General features: G+C 37.4%; 2 protein-coding genes across 27 annotated transcripts in view; one reads left to right on the forward strand and one right to left on the reverse strand.

Moving 5' to 3' along the window:
* iqsec3a (IQ motif and Sec7 domain ArfGEF 3a) overlaps nucleotides 1–17,186 on the forward strand; it is a 252,307-nt gene that overhangs the window by 183,517 nt on the left and 51,604 nt on the right. For all 25 annotated transcript variants that reach the window (XR_012402130.1, XR_012402129.1, XR_012402125.1 and 22 more), the window contains 2 exons: nucleotides 6,551–6,676; nucleotides 9,217–9,316. Coding sequence is in view for 8 of the 25 variants with exons in the window: in XM_009300450.5 (XP_009298725.2) it covers nucleotides 6,551–6,676; nucleotides 9,217–9,316 (226 nt within the window). In the remaining 17 variants the exon portion in view is untranslated. The remainder of the gene's footprint in view (nucleotides 1–6,550; nucleotides 6,677–9,216; nucleotides 9,317–17,186) is intronic.
* The window catches only part of LOC141381638 (uncharacterized), a 259,466-nt gene that overhangs the window by 140,990 nt on the left and 101,290 nt on the right, over nucleotides 1–17,186 (reverse strand). The window lies entirely within an intron of this gene.

Consider the following 17,186-nt stretch of genomic DNA (forward strand, 5'->3'; position numbering starts at 1 on the left):
TTTACTGATATCCATATTAGTATTTTCTTTCATTTTTCTTTCCCCTTTACACTCGTTCATCCGAGCGAGGTGCCTTTTTGTCTAACTTATCGTTAGTATTATTTATTTAATTTTGTTTTTGAGTTACTGTTATTTTTATTTACTTAATTATTTTTATTTACTTTGACCTGCTCAAAGACCACGCTATTGAGAACTACCTGGGTGATTTAAATAATTGATTGATAATTTGCACAGCCTGGCGCATGACTAAAAGTATTGAGGCCAGTACGTAGATATCAACTGTTATCTAGCCACCCAAATTCGACATCCGAATTGTCCGGCCCCCAGTGGATCTTTAGAAGGACCAACGTCTAGCTGGCACATACCCCATAGCTGACATCCCCGTCAGACTAATAATATAGCACAATGCTAACATTCACTCGATTTGGCCATGTGGGTCTCTCTCTCCCTTGGGATTTCTGTCTCACCCAACAGACCAGCTTGTCAAGCGCGTCCAGCCCGCTGCTCACTGGGACCAACTGAAGGCCTGGTTAAGTGCTTAACCCACAACCTCCTGCCCAACGACGCCATGGAGCCGCAGCGGCCAAGCAGAGAACAGCTGGACATCTGCGTTAATCCGCTGAGGGCGAACGACCTAGCCCGGAGCCATGACAGCCAAGCCCAGACTCAACTCTCCAGGGCCCTGACACACCTCACCCTTGCACAGGCCAGATCCATAGGAAAGGGTCTCAACCAGCTGGAGCATCGAGCCCAGGATGCCTGCAAGACGACGAGGGAAAAGGACGCCGAACTTCTGGAGCAAATGGATGGACTACATCGCGCCTCGATGGAGCTACAAGCGGACAACGCACACAAGGAGCGACGAGAGGAGAAAGCCAAAGATGAACTGAGTGTAAAGCTACAAGCTGAAACACTATAGTAAAGAGCAGCACTAAAGACAGTGAAGCTTGGGTCAAAGCCTCTAACGTCAACGGCTGAGGGCCCGAGCAAAATTCCAACACGGAACCCAACAAAGAGACTTTTAAGCATGAACTTACCAGAGTTCACCCAGAACTTTTACATTCCTACAACCCATGTGACTATCTGAAAGGGGAAGTGCCGCAGTCAGCCCCAAAAGCCAAGACTGGATAGACCAGCAGAGGGGGGTGAATCCAACTCATACCGCCCTGCCAGCCAGCATTCCAGCAACGCCCATCAGCAACACAGGGCCAGGACTCCCTCCAATGGGGTCCCCCACGACAGACACCATCTGTCAACCAAAGACTTTGAACCAGCTGGCCAGGGAAATGCCAACTTTCACCCCAAACCCTGCTGGAGGCGACAACACGCACTCCTACTTCTAAGAAATTGACTTTTACACAGACAAGGCCAAGTGCCACTCTCTGTGACAAATTGTATCTGCTAAGAATTACTTCAAGCCGTGAGGCAAGAAGTTTCTTGAATCAACAGCCCCATGCCATCAAAGCAGATTACGAGCCGATGCAAAAGCTCTTACTAGAGTGTTTTACCTGACCCCGTGTCAGAGTAAGGACTGATTGTCGCCATGGGTCTCAGAACAGCCAAGAGACCTCACAAGCATACTGCAGTCAACTACACCAAGCCTACTTCGAGACAGGAAATGAGCCACGGACGGAGGAGGATTTCACCTTCCAGACCCTCTCTCTCCCAAAAGCCTGCTTTCTGTGGTGAGTCCGCACTCGGGCAATGCCCTGCCCCCACGCCCTGACCACCCAACAGCGGCAGAGTTTAGCTCATAAAAACTGTGTAAAACCAAGACTGCTTTGAAAGACTTTCAAACACCTACGAGCTACCCTGTTTTAGAATCTCATCCGGAGCTGACTTTAAAAGGCACGCTACTGTTTTCCAGCCGCAAGACTTCCAAACAGTGAGTTAAAGCCTTTCTCCGCCAGCAGAGGACAGCACCGCCAGGAAGGCGCATGTCCCCACACCAGACAGGATGCTCAGAGACACACTGGGACAAGCCACTCTCCACAAGCAGCCCAAAAGGAGCCTAACAGCAACCAAGGAATGACCAACCTGCAGTAGCTAGGAGCTCAAACAACCAGCATCCAGCTAGTTACACGCCAGAGAAAGCCAAAGGTGAAAACCAGACTCCTTATGACTAGAGGGGGTCCAAAACCATTTACCCCCCTGAACACCTGCTTTCTGCTCCATCCTTGCAGAGTACTGCGAGTCCAACACAAACTAAAGACTGTGTATCTAACTGCAGCATCACGCTTCCCCCAAAAAGCAGCCAGTGCCACCATGCTTGCAACCTCAGGTACCAGAAAACACTGGTCTGGTTGTCTGTTTACCTCCTGAGCCACAGCCCACCAACCAGCCACACCTGCGTACAAACAACTGCTCAGGCCCCTGCACTTCAACTCTTGGGGAACCTGACCAAAATGGCGTGGCAACAACGCGCTACTTGGCTGTAACCGTGGAGAGGAAAGAAAGATGAAAAACACGCGTCAGCATGGGAGCAGACCTCACAATAATGTCATCTTTCCTGTTTGAGTAACTCAAAGCAAGAGCTCAGAGACTAAAACGAACACTTAAATGCCAACCAGGCAGGCTGATGGTGCAAATCATACAGCAAAAGTGAGGTTCAACTCATCGCTGCCATTCAAGTAACTACTGTCCCCATGACTGCAGTGCACCCCGTGTACCCGTCGCCAATGGGCACATACCTGCTGATGAATGGTAAAGATCCGCTGGATAAATGTGAACCTCTTTTGAACTTTGAACCCCTTTAAAATCTGGGCCCAAGTGCGAGAACTCTCTCACAGCTGTCAGGTCAACCCCAACAGACTGTCAGGTCACCGAGGTCGCGGGAAACTGCTGGAACCCGCGAGAACCCAAACTCAACAACATAGACGGGGTCAAGGTCGCTACCCTGCAGCCTTCAAACCAGCTAGCAACCCCAACGCTTGCTGCCCCAGGCCTCAAAGGGCTTCACGTTGAATAACCGGACTGTGAAGGACACTGTACTTGCACTGTAAGCAGACAACCCAGCAGCCATCAGCCTCGCACGGTGCGACACTCCGCCTGAACACACCCCCAGACCTGTGTTCAACTAACAAGCATACACACTACTGTCCAAATGCTAAACTCTCACACATGACAACTGCCAACAGCATTTGCACATTGAACTTGAATCGGAACGGCGGATTGACCCATCCCGTCCTAACTCTCACGGCCCTGCCGCACGATGTTCACATCAGAGCTAATAGCCTGATATATCTTCAGGCATATATATAGACACCTTTAACGACCGGTGACTCAAACTGCTCAAGGCTGGGCTATAATGCTCAGGTTTCATCTTTTGGGTAGAGACTAGGCGTGTAAAGATACACAAAAGGCACGGTTCGGTTCGGTTCAGGGTTTTGGAGCCACAAGAACATCTTACCTTTTTCTTTATTAACTTTGTCATCGCATTTTTAGTACAGTCAGGATACCCGAGTAAACAACTAGAATTAAATAAATACCTCCAATATAGACTAGTCAGAAAAAAAAACTATTCTCTTTAGTGCAGCCATCTTAACTAAGTAAACTAAAATTAAATAAATAACTGCAGTGTAGAATAGTGAAAGATCTTCTTCAAAAACACCATAATATCCACATTCTCCGATGAGAGGCTTGATCTCTGTGCAGACACAGACGCTCATTTTTAATTATATGGTTTCATTTAGATTAGATAGGTTTCCGTTTAAATTAATGAAAAATATACATATACTGTGTTTGTAAAGTGTTTTGTCATGACATATTAACTAGTAAAATACATTGCGGTTCTGTCTGAAACTAATGTTAGGGTTGTAGCCGGCTATATGTTTGCCTCCCGATCTCTCTCTCTCTCTCTCCCGCTCCCTCTATGCCGGTCATTTATTTACTGAAGGTGCGCCTTCACGACAGCTGATGCCTGTCATTTCTGTAGGTCCGCCTTTTTGACAGCTGATTGGTCAGGAGAGCGATCTATCATCATTTGGCGACACAGCGCGGGAATGCAAAAAGCATGTCGGGAAGAGCGGGAGAGAGAGCGCTTTTTCCTTTGATCTCGTTTTTCGTGTATTTTTCTGACATGATTATGATTTTCTTTGTTTTTGCTTAACTTTCGTTTGGGTAAAATTATTTTGCATTACTTTTGCCCACTTTAAGAAATTTTGTGAGGTTTGTACATTTTTATTTCAATTGATTTGTATATTATTTTTTAGCTCCGCTCCTTCCCGACAATATAGCTGCATCTCCTTAAGTTCAGTCTTAGTGTAAGGTGGATAGGGAAAATGTCATACGATTTCCATTTTGCAAACACGTAGAAAATGTATTGTTACAGACATCAGGTAAGAGGTGAAGGTCATCTTTGTTTATTTTATTCAGTATAGGGAAGAATGCGGCACACGGCGCTAAAGACCTTTTTTTCTTTTCATAAGTATTAGCGAGATAAGGGGTTATTCATGAGTTGTTTTATTATATTTATATTTATATTTATATTTATATTTATATTATATTTATTTCTTTTGTTTGTCTTCACTATCACCCCCTTGCTCGAGTTTAACAAATTTTTGTTTGATACTTTTGTTTGAATTTGTTACTTTATTATATTATTTTTATTAGTGTAAATATTTCTCTTTTTTTGTATATTTGGGCATTATTCTGGTTTTACTTTTGTACATTAAATCACTTTTGTTGGCAGTTCTGTTGCTTACACCCTCACATTGTGAAATTACCCCACTTTTTAAATGTTTTTCCTTACAAGTAAGTTTCGTGAAACAGTTGAGACAGACAGGCGTGCGCTTTGTCTACAAAACAAATTCTATTCCTGTACTCAACTGGAAAACCAAATTTTTTCCACACAGATGACTTAAATGTGTCTGGGGGATCTGCAATCTCAGTACTATGTGAAGCAGCCATCCTGCGTCCGGTAGTAAGGAGTGTGATGCTTACTCAAGTCACATGACATAACATGCACTAAAATACTAACTTTAGAATATAATAATTAGAGCAAATTCTCATCGATACTAAAACAATTTAATCAAATATTAGAATAAAGATACATTTAAATTGGTTCAATTAGTTAGAGACAAGTGACGTCAACCTTAACAATGGGCAGCAGGGGGCGTGAGAGTACCGCGGTACACCACGAGAGTTTCGCGATACGTATCGTGGTTGGTGTATCGCGATATTTCGGTTCGGTTTTAATATCGTTACACCCCTAGTAGAGACTCAATAATATCCATCTGCACAGATTGACTTCACATTAGATCGGCGCGTGTGTGTATGTGTGTCTGTGCGTGTGTATGTGTGTGTGTGTGTGGCTTTTTTTCTGTGTTAGTGGGGGGGGGCCGCAGGTTTCAAATCTCCTGGGTTTGTAAGCGCAACTACTTGTGTTTCGTGGATACGTCATTGCGAAACACCTAATGACTCGTTATCAAGACGACTCGTTTGAAGCACTATGAGTCAACTCTTTTATAGATGAACAGTTTTAAACACTGTACACTTACAGATTTAAGCCTTAGCTGGATATTTCACTTCACTTATTCATTTTCAAAAACCCATAATATGGGCTCTTTAACTTCTAAAAACATAGCTCATTGTCTTAGAGATTTCAAAGTCATACAAAGATCAAACATAACTCCTAATATGCAGTTTAAAATGAAATGGCAGTCAAACTACAGTTGTCATATCTTCAGGTACTTTTCTCCATATGTTTTGGAATGTCCAATTGTTGTCGAACTGTGGTCTCAAGTACATTCAGTTGTTTTTTTTTTTTTTTTTTTTTAACCACAATTTGAATATGTGTCTAATTCTGGTTTATGTCTTCTCAGTCATAATTTTAATTCTTGTATAAGCACACTAAAGAAAAGAATGTTATTTGATGGTTTTACATTTTGGATTCATAGCCTCATTAAAATAGTGACTTGTGAAGATACAATAGCACAAATTAATAAGGCAAACCCTAATAAGGCAAAACCTTTTTCTTCCAACATGTTAGACTATGTAAAGGAAAGCCCATTTAAAGTTGTGTTTTTCCCCTCTTCTTTAAGATTAAAAACAATGTTGATGTTGCCCCACTTTCCTGTTTGTTTGTTTGTTTGAATGTTTGTTATTTTGATAATCTAAAGACAATAAAACATTGATCACAAACACAAAAATGAAAAGAAATTGAGACTCCTCAGACCAGCAACGTTTTTCCAATCTTTTATTGTTCAGTTTTGGTGAACCTGTGCAAATTGCAGCCTCAGTTTCTTGTTCTTAGCAGACAGGAGTGGCACCCGTTGTGGTCTTCTGCTGTGTAGCCCATCTGCCTCAAGGCAGACCTCTGACGTTTACAAGGCATTTGCACCCACAGAACTGCTGCTCACTGGATATTTTCTATTTTTCTAACCATTCTCTGTAAACCATAGCGATGGTTGTTTGTGAAATTCCCAGTAGATCAGCAGTTTCTGAAATACTCAGACCAGCCCATCTGGCACCAATGACCATGCTACGTTCAAAGTCACTTTCATTATATGTCATCAAAGTCTTCTCACTATATGTATGTGTTGACCCTCAGGTTTTGTCAGTGCCTCACAGAAGACTGGTGTGCTGTAGTCGGCTGTTTGAAGTGACTGACATCAACAAAGCCCAGAAGCAAGCGGCTCACCAGAGAGAGGTTTTCCTTTTCAATGACCTACTTGTGGTAGGCACATTTAATTTTATAGATTTTTTGTTATTTATTATTTTAGACTTTTGTTATTTCCTGTCCTTTATTCAATATTGATAGTGTAAATGAGGAAAAACAGATGACACGGTATCAAAATGCAAACCCAGAAATATGATGCAGCCATTGTACCTCGGGTGTAATTTTACAGAGTAAAGACATACTTTAGCTGTGCAGTTATCTGAAAACTTCGCACCTAAGAATGTGTCAGCTAACCACAGCATTAGAAAAGAAAAAAAAAACTCAATGGGGGCTAATATATACAGTTGGAGTCATAATTATTAGCCCCCCTGCTTATTTTTTCCCCAATTTCTGTTTATCGGAGAGAAGATATTTTTCAACAATTTCTAAACCTAATAGTGTTAACAACTAATTTATAAAAAAATATATTTTATCTTTGCCATGATGACAGTATATAATATTTTACTAGATATTTTTCAAGATACTTCAATACAGCTTTAAGTGGCATTTAAAGACCAAGTGGTGCTCGCTTCAGCCATTTGGGCGAGCTAAGCTCCAGCGAGGGGGAGCTTGAGCTCCACCTTTTTTGCACTTCTTCTACAAGTGATGTCACTGGGGGTAGGGTAAGGGGTGGTGTTGGTGTACGCATTAAAACAGCTTACAGGAGGAGGAGCGAGAGCTCATGCTCCCCCTCGCTGGAGCTCAGCTCTGCTCAAATGGCTCTGCAGCGAGCACCCTCTCTTTAAAGAAGTTAAACTAAGTGGCATTTAAAGAACTAACTTTATATATATATATATAATATATCTATATATATATATTTATATAAACTATATAATATATATATATTTTATATATATTTTATATATATATATATATATATATATATATATATATATATATATATATATATATATATATAGAGAGAGAGAGAGAGAGAGAGAGAGAGAGAGAGAGAGAGAGAGTTTAAGTCAGAATTATTAGCCTCCCTTTGAATTTTTTTTATATATTTTTTTTTTAATAAAATATTTAAAATATTTCTATTTTAAATGATGTTTAGCAGAGCAAGGACATTTTCACAGTATGTCTGATCATATATTTTCTTCTGAAGAAAGCCTTTTTTGTCTTATTTTGGCAAGAATATAGCAGAATAGCAGCTTTTAATAAAAACAAAAAAAACATTTTAAGGACAAAATTACTAGCCCCTTTGCGCTATATATATTTTCGATAGTCTACAGAACAAACCATCGTTACACAAAAACTTGCCCAATTACCCTAACCTACCTAATTAAGTTAAGCCTTTAAATGTCACTTTAAGCTGTATAGAAGTGTCTTGAAAAATATCTAGTAAAATATTATTTACTGTCATCATGGCAATGATAAAATAAATCAGTTATTAGAGATGAGTTATGCCTAGTTCAGACTCGCAGAGAATCGCAGATGAGTCGCCGGTGCCTGTGAGATATTTGGCGTGCTAAATATCTGGAGCTGTCGGCGATTTAAATCATGCCGTGTGAAATGAGTTTTGACTGAAAATAACATCAGTGATCGCCTACAGCCAATGAAAGAGCAGCATTTACTTGTGTGTGTGTGTACCTGCTGGCCAGCGGGAGGTTGGGGGAGAAGTTAAAAGCGCTCCTTTTTTTAGTTTTTTTGGACCCAAGAAATAGAGGAAAAACTAGAGGAGGTTTGACAGAAGCACCCAAGTCTGTTTGACGTTTCATACAGACAGTTAAAAAAGAAAGTTGAGGAGAAATTGCTAATTCCCTTCAAACACAGGTGAGCAAATATGAACATTTTCTAACATATTAAAGGCTTCTTTCTCATGTAGTTAATCACAAAAGATATACTAAGTGTTTTTGGTTGTAGTTTGGACAAAGTTGTCGGTGATTCTTCCTATTGTAAAGCTATGCAATGTGAAAGCCCTGTCGGCAATCCATCTTGCAGTGTTAACAAAGCAGCGACAAAACGCTAGCCCTGATAGTCGTACAGTGTGAAAACATCTGTGATACTACTTTGAAAATCATGCAGTCTGAACTCAGCATTAGTAGAACTATTATGTTTAGAAATGCGCTGAAAAAATCTTCGCTCTTTCAAACAGACATTGCGGAAAACATAAACAGTGGAGCTAATAATTCAGGTCAGTCTGACTTCAACTATACACACACACACACACACACACACACACATTACTGTTTAATTTGACAGTGCATAAAATTTACTGGATATTTTTTTCTAGATACTATTCAGCGTAAAGTGCAATTAAAAGGCTTAACTAGGATAATTAGGTTTACTAGGCTAGTTTGGTAAAATTTTGCAAATCACAGTGGTTTGTTCTGTAGACAATCAGAAAAAAAAATGCTAAAAAATTAACAACTGATTTTATTCCAACTGAAAGCAAACAAATAAGACTTTCTCCAGAAGAAATGAAATCTATAAGAATTATATAAGAGGGCTAATAATTAGATTTTCCTTTGGACTGATTTTTAACTGGATTACAATTCTCAGTGTAAATGCACCCAATAAACTCAATTATCATATCTGTGTTTTTTTCTTTACAGATTTTGAAATTGTGTCCAAAAAAAAAGAGTTCAGCTGCATACACCTTCTGCAAGACCATGGGACTGCTGGGCATGCAGTTCCACCTGTTTGAGAACGAATGTAAGTTCCAACAGTTTTTTTATAGAATTATTTTTGAGTTTTTCTATCCTCCAAAATGGATAGAATATTTGTAATGTATAGAACAGTGGAGAATACTGTCAGAGAATTGTAGGAAGCAGAAAAAGGGGAATGATCAGCAAAGGACCTAGAGCCACAAATTGAACACAGGTCACTATGAGCACCTATGATCTGGGACTACTGTGTAGGTGGTGCATGATGGGATATGTCATTGTAATCTGTCAGTGTTTGCCACTGAAAAAGCCAGATCGCTGGTGACCATAACATTCCCAGATATTTACTATAAAAGCTTATTAGAAAAAACTTGCCTCATCCTACATTTACTTGTGCCCTATACAGTCTTAATAAACACTGGGTGCCTTTTAATCTGAAGGGACGATTTTTCTGAAGTTTAATTTAAATCAGGAGTAGGCCTTAATCTAGACTGCTGAATCATGGCTTTAAAAATTACTTTCTTAACCACAGATTATATACAGATTAATAAAACCTAGACTGCCGAGACCTGGACTAAAATAAACTTGATGGGTTGCCTAACAAATATGGCTGAACCATGAAACATTTAGAAATATGCAACTGAAAAGCAAATGGAAAGCAAATCCAGCAATAAACATGTATTTCAATTGTGGTTCCTGCAACACATATTAGAAAAAGTTGGAACAGTAAAACATTTATCATTATGAAATGCTGCCATTCCTTTTTACAACACTTAAAAGAAGTTTAGGGGCTGAAGAAAATGAGTGATGAAATGTTTCAGATGTAATTTTGTCCTAGTCTTCTTGCAAACAAGTCTTAATGTGAGCTCCAGTTTGGGGTGTTGTTGCTTTATGGCTTCAAAACGCACCACACTTTCTCTGTTGGAGACAAGTCAGCACTACAGTCTAATATGCCAATGGTGTTGTAAGAACTGTACTGCACTGCACTGTTCCAATGGGTTTGTTCAACATCTTCAAGAATATTTGTCCTTTTTTCAGAGATGTTTTTTGTATTTAAGTAATTTTTTATTAGAATTTTAAGAGTTTATTTGCAAAAACGAGTAGCAAAAAAAAAATAACTGCACTAAAATTAACAGTACAACAGTAGTAGCCTATGTTAACTTTGCAAAGTTCAATGCAACTGCAAAGTAGCAGTATAATAAGGTATAAGCACAGCTCAACAACAATATATTAAAGTTCAATAGAAGTAAAATCTGCAGTGTAACTGAAGTAACATTAAATAAACTGAGAGGGGCAATATAGTGATATGTTATATAATTTGTTGCACTTAGGTACATAAGTATTTAAAGTGCACTTTAGGTTTATTATGTATTGTAACATTGTAGATGTATTTCTGTATTTTGTTATACTTCTTAAAAGTGTAAAACTATATTGTGGTAGTACTTCAGCAATACAACTGAAGTGCTTAAACCTCATTTGGAAACCATTGTCCACCAAGCAGGAAAAGTAGTAGTTGTACTGCAGTTGTATTGCAATAGCGATTTGGCATTTTTTACTGTAGTAGTACTTTAGTTGTATTGCAGTAGATGGGTAACACTTTATAATAACTACACACTATGAACCATTTATTAAGCATTAATTCATTATAATAAGCATTGTAGGGTCCAGCCAGTTGGTCCAATGGCGGTATCCAATGGTGGATGAAGGTTCACTGCATGTTCGGTCTTTCCAGTGCACAATGTTGATTTATATTAAACTTAGCTCATATCTGACTCCAATTTTAGTATGAGGTGGTTTAGAATATTAATATATTTATCCTCTTTTTATCTGACTCCAATTATAAAACATTGAGAAGGTTATTTTGTTTCCGTTCACATTAATTTAGATTATGATTGAATATTCTTTTGATTTGTTATTATACCTTATTCTCATTTACACAGATTCCTATAGCATCCCGAGTCTTGCACCGGCCGGGTATAAAATCTCTTAATACAAGCTTGTCAGTCTTGGTCATTAAACAGAGGCGATTAACCACTCTCCTAAAAAGGCAAAACCCTACTTAATCAATATAGGAGATTTTTATGTGGTCCCCATAGATCTGTTATCTACTTAATCAAGACAAAGTATTTTAATAATAATCGCACAGGATTATAAGTTTGTAGATGAAGGCCTAAATATCCACATTTAAAGTAGTTTCAACAATATTTTGTTGTTCTAAATAGTTGGCCCTTTACAGTCCAAGTATACTTGAAATAATGCCAATTTGTTAGTCGGATCTCTAATAACATTATATAGCGTGCCACGCTGCTCCGTCTAACATGTTTTAGTCCGTTACTAACCTGTACAGTGGCTTGTAGTGCTATGGACAACAACATTTATCAGTGATAATAACACGAGGTTTGAATAATTCAAAACATAATTTATTAGTCAGGTAAATGTATTATGCCAATTCAATCAGTCAATTCATAAACGATCAATACAAAACATCAAATTATCAAAGACAAATCCAAGATGAAAAAGATGCATTCCTGACTTTGAAATATACATAACATGAAGCAAGCCATGATATGGGCTGATCTGGTTAGGCAGAATCACCCTGAGCCTTTCTCAAACCTTACCTTAAATAATCCAAGAATTCCCTCAAGGAAGGGGGTGTGAATAACAAAAGGCATTCACACTTAGTGGAAAAGTCACACCCTTCACAGTGGTTCAAAAGATGCCTGAAGTTATATATTTATTGTTTTGATTATGTCTGTTTCTGAGAGAATGAGACCATTGTACCAGTCGCACTGAGACATTTCAAATGATATCAAACATGATAGTTAAAGCCAGTTTGGTTAATCTAGAACATTCAAACATTGAAATGACCATATGTGTGAGATGGGGTGGATGAAACTGAGGTTCAGCAGACTCAGATGCAAATGAAGCAGGAACTGGTTTTTCCCGCATTCCCACCTGCTGGGTTGTGAAGTCCGTTGGCCCTGTTTTCAGCTTATGTTTTGAATTGTCCAAGATATCAAAATATTTGCAATATTTCAACTCTTACAAGCATTAACTTTACATTAATAAACGTTAGTAAGCAGTTTATTACTGCTGCTAAAAATGCTGTATTCTTGACTTATAACCACATTTATAATGTCCTTAATAATTGTACTTTCATTACTAAATTAAGTATTGAATTATACACAAACCAGTTATTTAAGCATAGTTAGTTTTTTAAGATCATTCAGAATGAGTTATTAAATGATTTATAAACTATTCAAATTAACATTTCTAATTCTTATTATTCAGGCATATACTAATAGTTTATTTGTATGCTAATAAATGCTTTATTAACTCAACTTTATCCAGTTTTGTGAATCTAAAGTGAGGACTATTTATGTTTTATAAACCCCTTTAAATAGCAATTAAAGGCTAAGTTCAATTCTAAACAGGAAAAATTACATAAATGACTTTATTCAATCCTATTCGTTTAAAGATGCACAAATGAAACTGTGCTTCAAGTGAAAAATTAATCTTTGCAACCTTATCCTTAATAAAAATTAATGAACAGTTTAAACATTGCTTATTATTGTATTGATGTTGTTTTATCCAGTTTTATGTTGTATTTTGACACTTGTTGTTTGGCAATATTTGACCTTTACAGTAGTTTTAGTTTTTAGATAAGATTGCAAATATTATTGTTCATTTGATTCTAAGCCTTTAATTGTCATTTATAAGGGATTTATAAAGCATGAATAGTCCTCACTTTAGATTAGGTCACAAAACTGCATGAAGTTTAGTTAATAAAGCAGTCATTAACATATATAGTAACCATTAATATATGCCTGAATAGAACGACATATAAGCGTTGATTTCAATAGTTTATGAATCATTTACTAACTATCCTTCTGATAACCTTTCTGATAAAATCCTAATAACCACCAACAACTCTTAAATACAAATGGTTTGTAAAAAATGCAATACTTCATTTAGTAATGAAAAATAAATCCTTAACAAAGTATGAAAATACAATTATTAGGCACTATTTATATAATTACATTTATTATTATTATATATTATAAATGTGGTTTTAAGTCAAGAATACAGCATTTGTAGCTGCAATTGTAAACTGCTTACTTACGTTGATAAATGTAATGATAATGCTTAACAAATAATGAATTCACTAGATGCTAATGCGTAGTAAATGATTCATAGTGTGTAGTTATTATAAAGTGTTACCCAGTTTTTTCATGTCTAAAAACTGCACTTTTCAATTATCCTATACTGTAAAGATGTTGAAAACATTTACTGTTTTGGTAACCTGGCCACTATGAAGTAAAGGAAACATCTCACAAAATCCAGACAATTGTGTGCCTTTCAAGCAGCCACTACACTCATTTACTTTCAGCAAATAGAATAGCACATGTTGAAAACATTTACTGTTTTGGTAACTTGGCCACTATGAAGTAAAGAAAACATCTCACAAGTTTCAGACAATTGTGTGCCTTTCAAGCAGCCACTACACTCATTTACTTCCAGCAAATAGAATAGCACATGTTGAAAACATTTACTGTTTTGGTAACCTGGCCACTATGAAGTAAAGGAAACATCTCACAATATCCAGACAATTGTGTGCCTTTCAAGCAGCCACTACACTCATTTACTTCCAGCAAATAGAATAGCACATGATAAATGACAGCCACCCTCTTTTTGCCCAGTTGAGGTGGCCATGAGCATTTCTCTCTTCCTCTCACTCTTTGATTTTTATACGCAAACACCGATGACAGCTGGACTCTAATTAACCAAAATGACAGTGTTATGGCCCATGCTCATATTTTGCCCTACTTGAATTTGTATAATTTACTGAACAAACTGGACACAGTTAGAGAGACACAAATTAATAAATAAAGAAACATGTTTCCAGCCATGACCACAGACAATAACAAGAGACTAAATAATCGCTGAATGTCAATCTAAAAAGTAGTGATGCATTAATAAGGTTTATGAATGGCATGCAGGAATTGAAAGTGTGTTTTACTGATATTATGTGTGAATTATACAGTTGTACAGATGTGGATACTGAGAATACGCGTAGTGCTACAATTTGTCATGCACAGTTACATGCTGTGTAAAGGCCACCTTTTCATTTGAAAAAAAAAACAAACCAAAAAAACTTTTATGCATTACACAATATCCACTAGTTGGCACAAGGAACAACCACTTTTCCATTGTTTTGCCAGGCAAGCCTAAGGTCCCAAGTTCCATCTTTGTAGTAAATAAAAAATGTGTTGGCCAATTTAAAGGCTAAGTAACTAGGCCTATTTAGAGTACTGAGATGTTACATTACACAGAGGACTTTTTTTCAATTCTAAGTGGCCTATAGCCTACGTTCATTTTTGAAAGAAGGCAAAAGAGCTGTGTGAATGTGCACATTTAAATAATGTCACTAGGTGCTTTTAACTTGAACTACGGCTGCAGCTGAGCGCAGGCAGAGGTGGAGCTGAAAACGAGGCTGTCACGTCAAACATCTTGGGGCTCATAATTTGCTGCTTGATGACAGATCATATAGAGAGATCAATGATTTATTTATTTATTTATTTATTTATTTATTTATTTATTTATTTATTTATTTATCCAATCACATTAATCCAAAAATATTGAAGAAAAGGACATTCCCAAAATAACGGAGCGACTCTTTCTGTGTACTATTAAATTTTTGTTTAAACAACTTGACAGGATAAAACTTTTTTTTACAAACATATAAGTCATTTTAGAACTGTTTTAAAAAATAATTATCTCAATTTGTTATGGAGTGGCACGATCACTAATGACTATTTAAGTACAAGTCTGTAAGCCTATTTGAGTTTAAGGTCGGTTATTCACTAAAAATATATAATTTAAATCATATATAGAGCTGAATATGAAAATGGTCAAAAATAAACCTATGATAATCTATACTTTTATAAACACATTATTTAACAAAAAAATATTATTTGGCCTACTGCAGTAAAATATTTGAACATCTTTAATAAGCATGATGTGTACAAGATAGAGATGGCATAAAAAGTTAATTGTTTGTTTGGAAATTTGTGAGTCACTCTTCATATGCTGCACTGGCTAAATCAATTGTCTAATCTCGGGAGCACTGTCACTTTACTTTAATGTAACTTTGATTGAGGTATTCAACACTTTAAAACTATGTGCTGCATGGCGTCCAACGCAGCCATGAAACTCCCTTGTTTCAGCAGAGTGTTTTTACACCTCTACTTTGGAAAATTTCAGGAAAGTGGGCATGTCCAGCTCTGTTTATGGGGGGAGTGTCGGCAGGGGCGCCCCCAAGGGGTGGCCAGGGGTGGCCACGGCCATCCCTCTGTAAACTCTGGCCACCCCTGTGGCCACCCCTTTGGCCACCCCAATGTAATTTTGCTGTTGACATTATTGATTTAAATGAACTTATAAATTTCCAATATTTAAATAAATAAATAATTAAAATGCAATCACTAAATTGTTGTTGGTGTTACTGACGTAGCTCTCCCCCTCTGGTTCAATGCTGGTGAAAGCAAACTGACGCATACGCGCAGAAAACCATTCCCGCCCGCCTCACGCACTCCTGTGTGAATCCCGGTTGGTTGTTTGCATGCACGCCGACAAAATAGGCACCACTCATGCGCCGTGAAACCGAAGTAACAGCCTTTTGTGCAGAGGTGTCGGCACGCAGCGAGTTTTGAAAGTCGACTAAAGTTTATATAATATGATGATGACGATGATGTTACTTTCACTAAGCATGCCTTTAAAGCAGAAAGGAGGGATAATGAGTCAGGGAGGTAAGACTTCATAACATGATTTCTCAGCCATGATCTGGTCTAAGACCACAGATAATTCTATAATACATTTTTTGTATTCATTAGAATTGTCATAATTCATTTTCATGCAAAAGGTTTCTTAAGTGATCTTGGCATATCACTCCAGTTGTTGTTTTCCAGTAATATTTAGGATTGATTTCTGTTATTTATTTAGAATAATAATTGTATATTAATATTTATTGTATTTATTTAGAATAAATATAAATAAATTGTTATATTTATTGAATAACAAATCTAACAATTCAAAAGAGGTGGGGGGTGTATAGGGTGGTTCGCCCAGGGTTTCATTTAAACTAGAACCACCACTACCCTCCCTGATCATTGTTGACAGCACGCACACACCTTCAATAGACAGCAATGGCTATTTAATATTTTCTTTAAGCTACAGTATATCAATAGAAGAAGCTGCATTAAATGGCTCAAAAAGCAATATGGATAAATAATATTATTAGGTATAGTGAGTGTGCATAGTAATGCCTTTCATTCAGTTTGTTCATTTGTTTCGGTAATTAATAAACTCATTATTCTTTCATTCATTTTCTTTTCGGCTTAGTCCCTTTATTAATCCAGGGTCACCACAGCAGAATGAACCGCCAACTTATCCAGCACATTTTTACACAGCGGATGCCCTTCCAGCTGCAACCCATCACTGGGAATAATAAACTTATTAATCTTCATTAATTTTAAACATGGCATATACCGTATGCTGTACAATAAAGGCACGTAAAAAAGAAGTTATTTATACAGTATATGAAAAGTGTTTTTAAACTAAACATAGATTTTTATTTGGTTTGCACATGTACTTGTTGAATTATTTTAAGGAATAAATAGCAATATTTCAAGAAGAATTAATTAAATGAATGAAAACTACATTATTTCATTTACCAGAAACAAAAATATAACATTACACTGAATTCATAATTCTTTTATGTGCCACCCCAAGATTTGGTGCGGCCTCTTCTGGCCACCCCTAAGAAAATTTTCTGGGGGCGCCACTGAGTGTCGGAGGAGAGAAAAAGGCATTGTCTGTAAAAATTTGCATAAAAAAGGGGGTGTCAATTTGGGCACGCGCTG

The sequence above is a fragment of the Danio rerio genome, chromosome 4, assembly GCF_049306965.1.
Source record: "Danio rerio strain Tuebingen ecotype United States chromosome 4, GRCz12tu, whole genome shotgun sequence".
Classification (NCBI taxonomy): domain Eukaryota; kingdom Metazoa; phylum Chordata; class Actinopteri; order Cypriniformes; family Danionidae; genus Danio; species Danio rerio.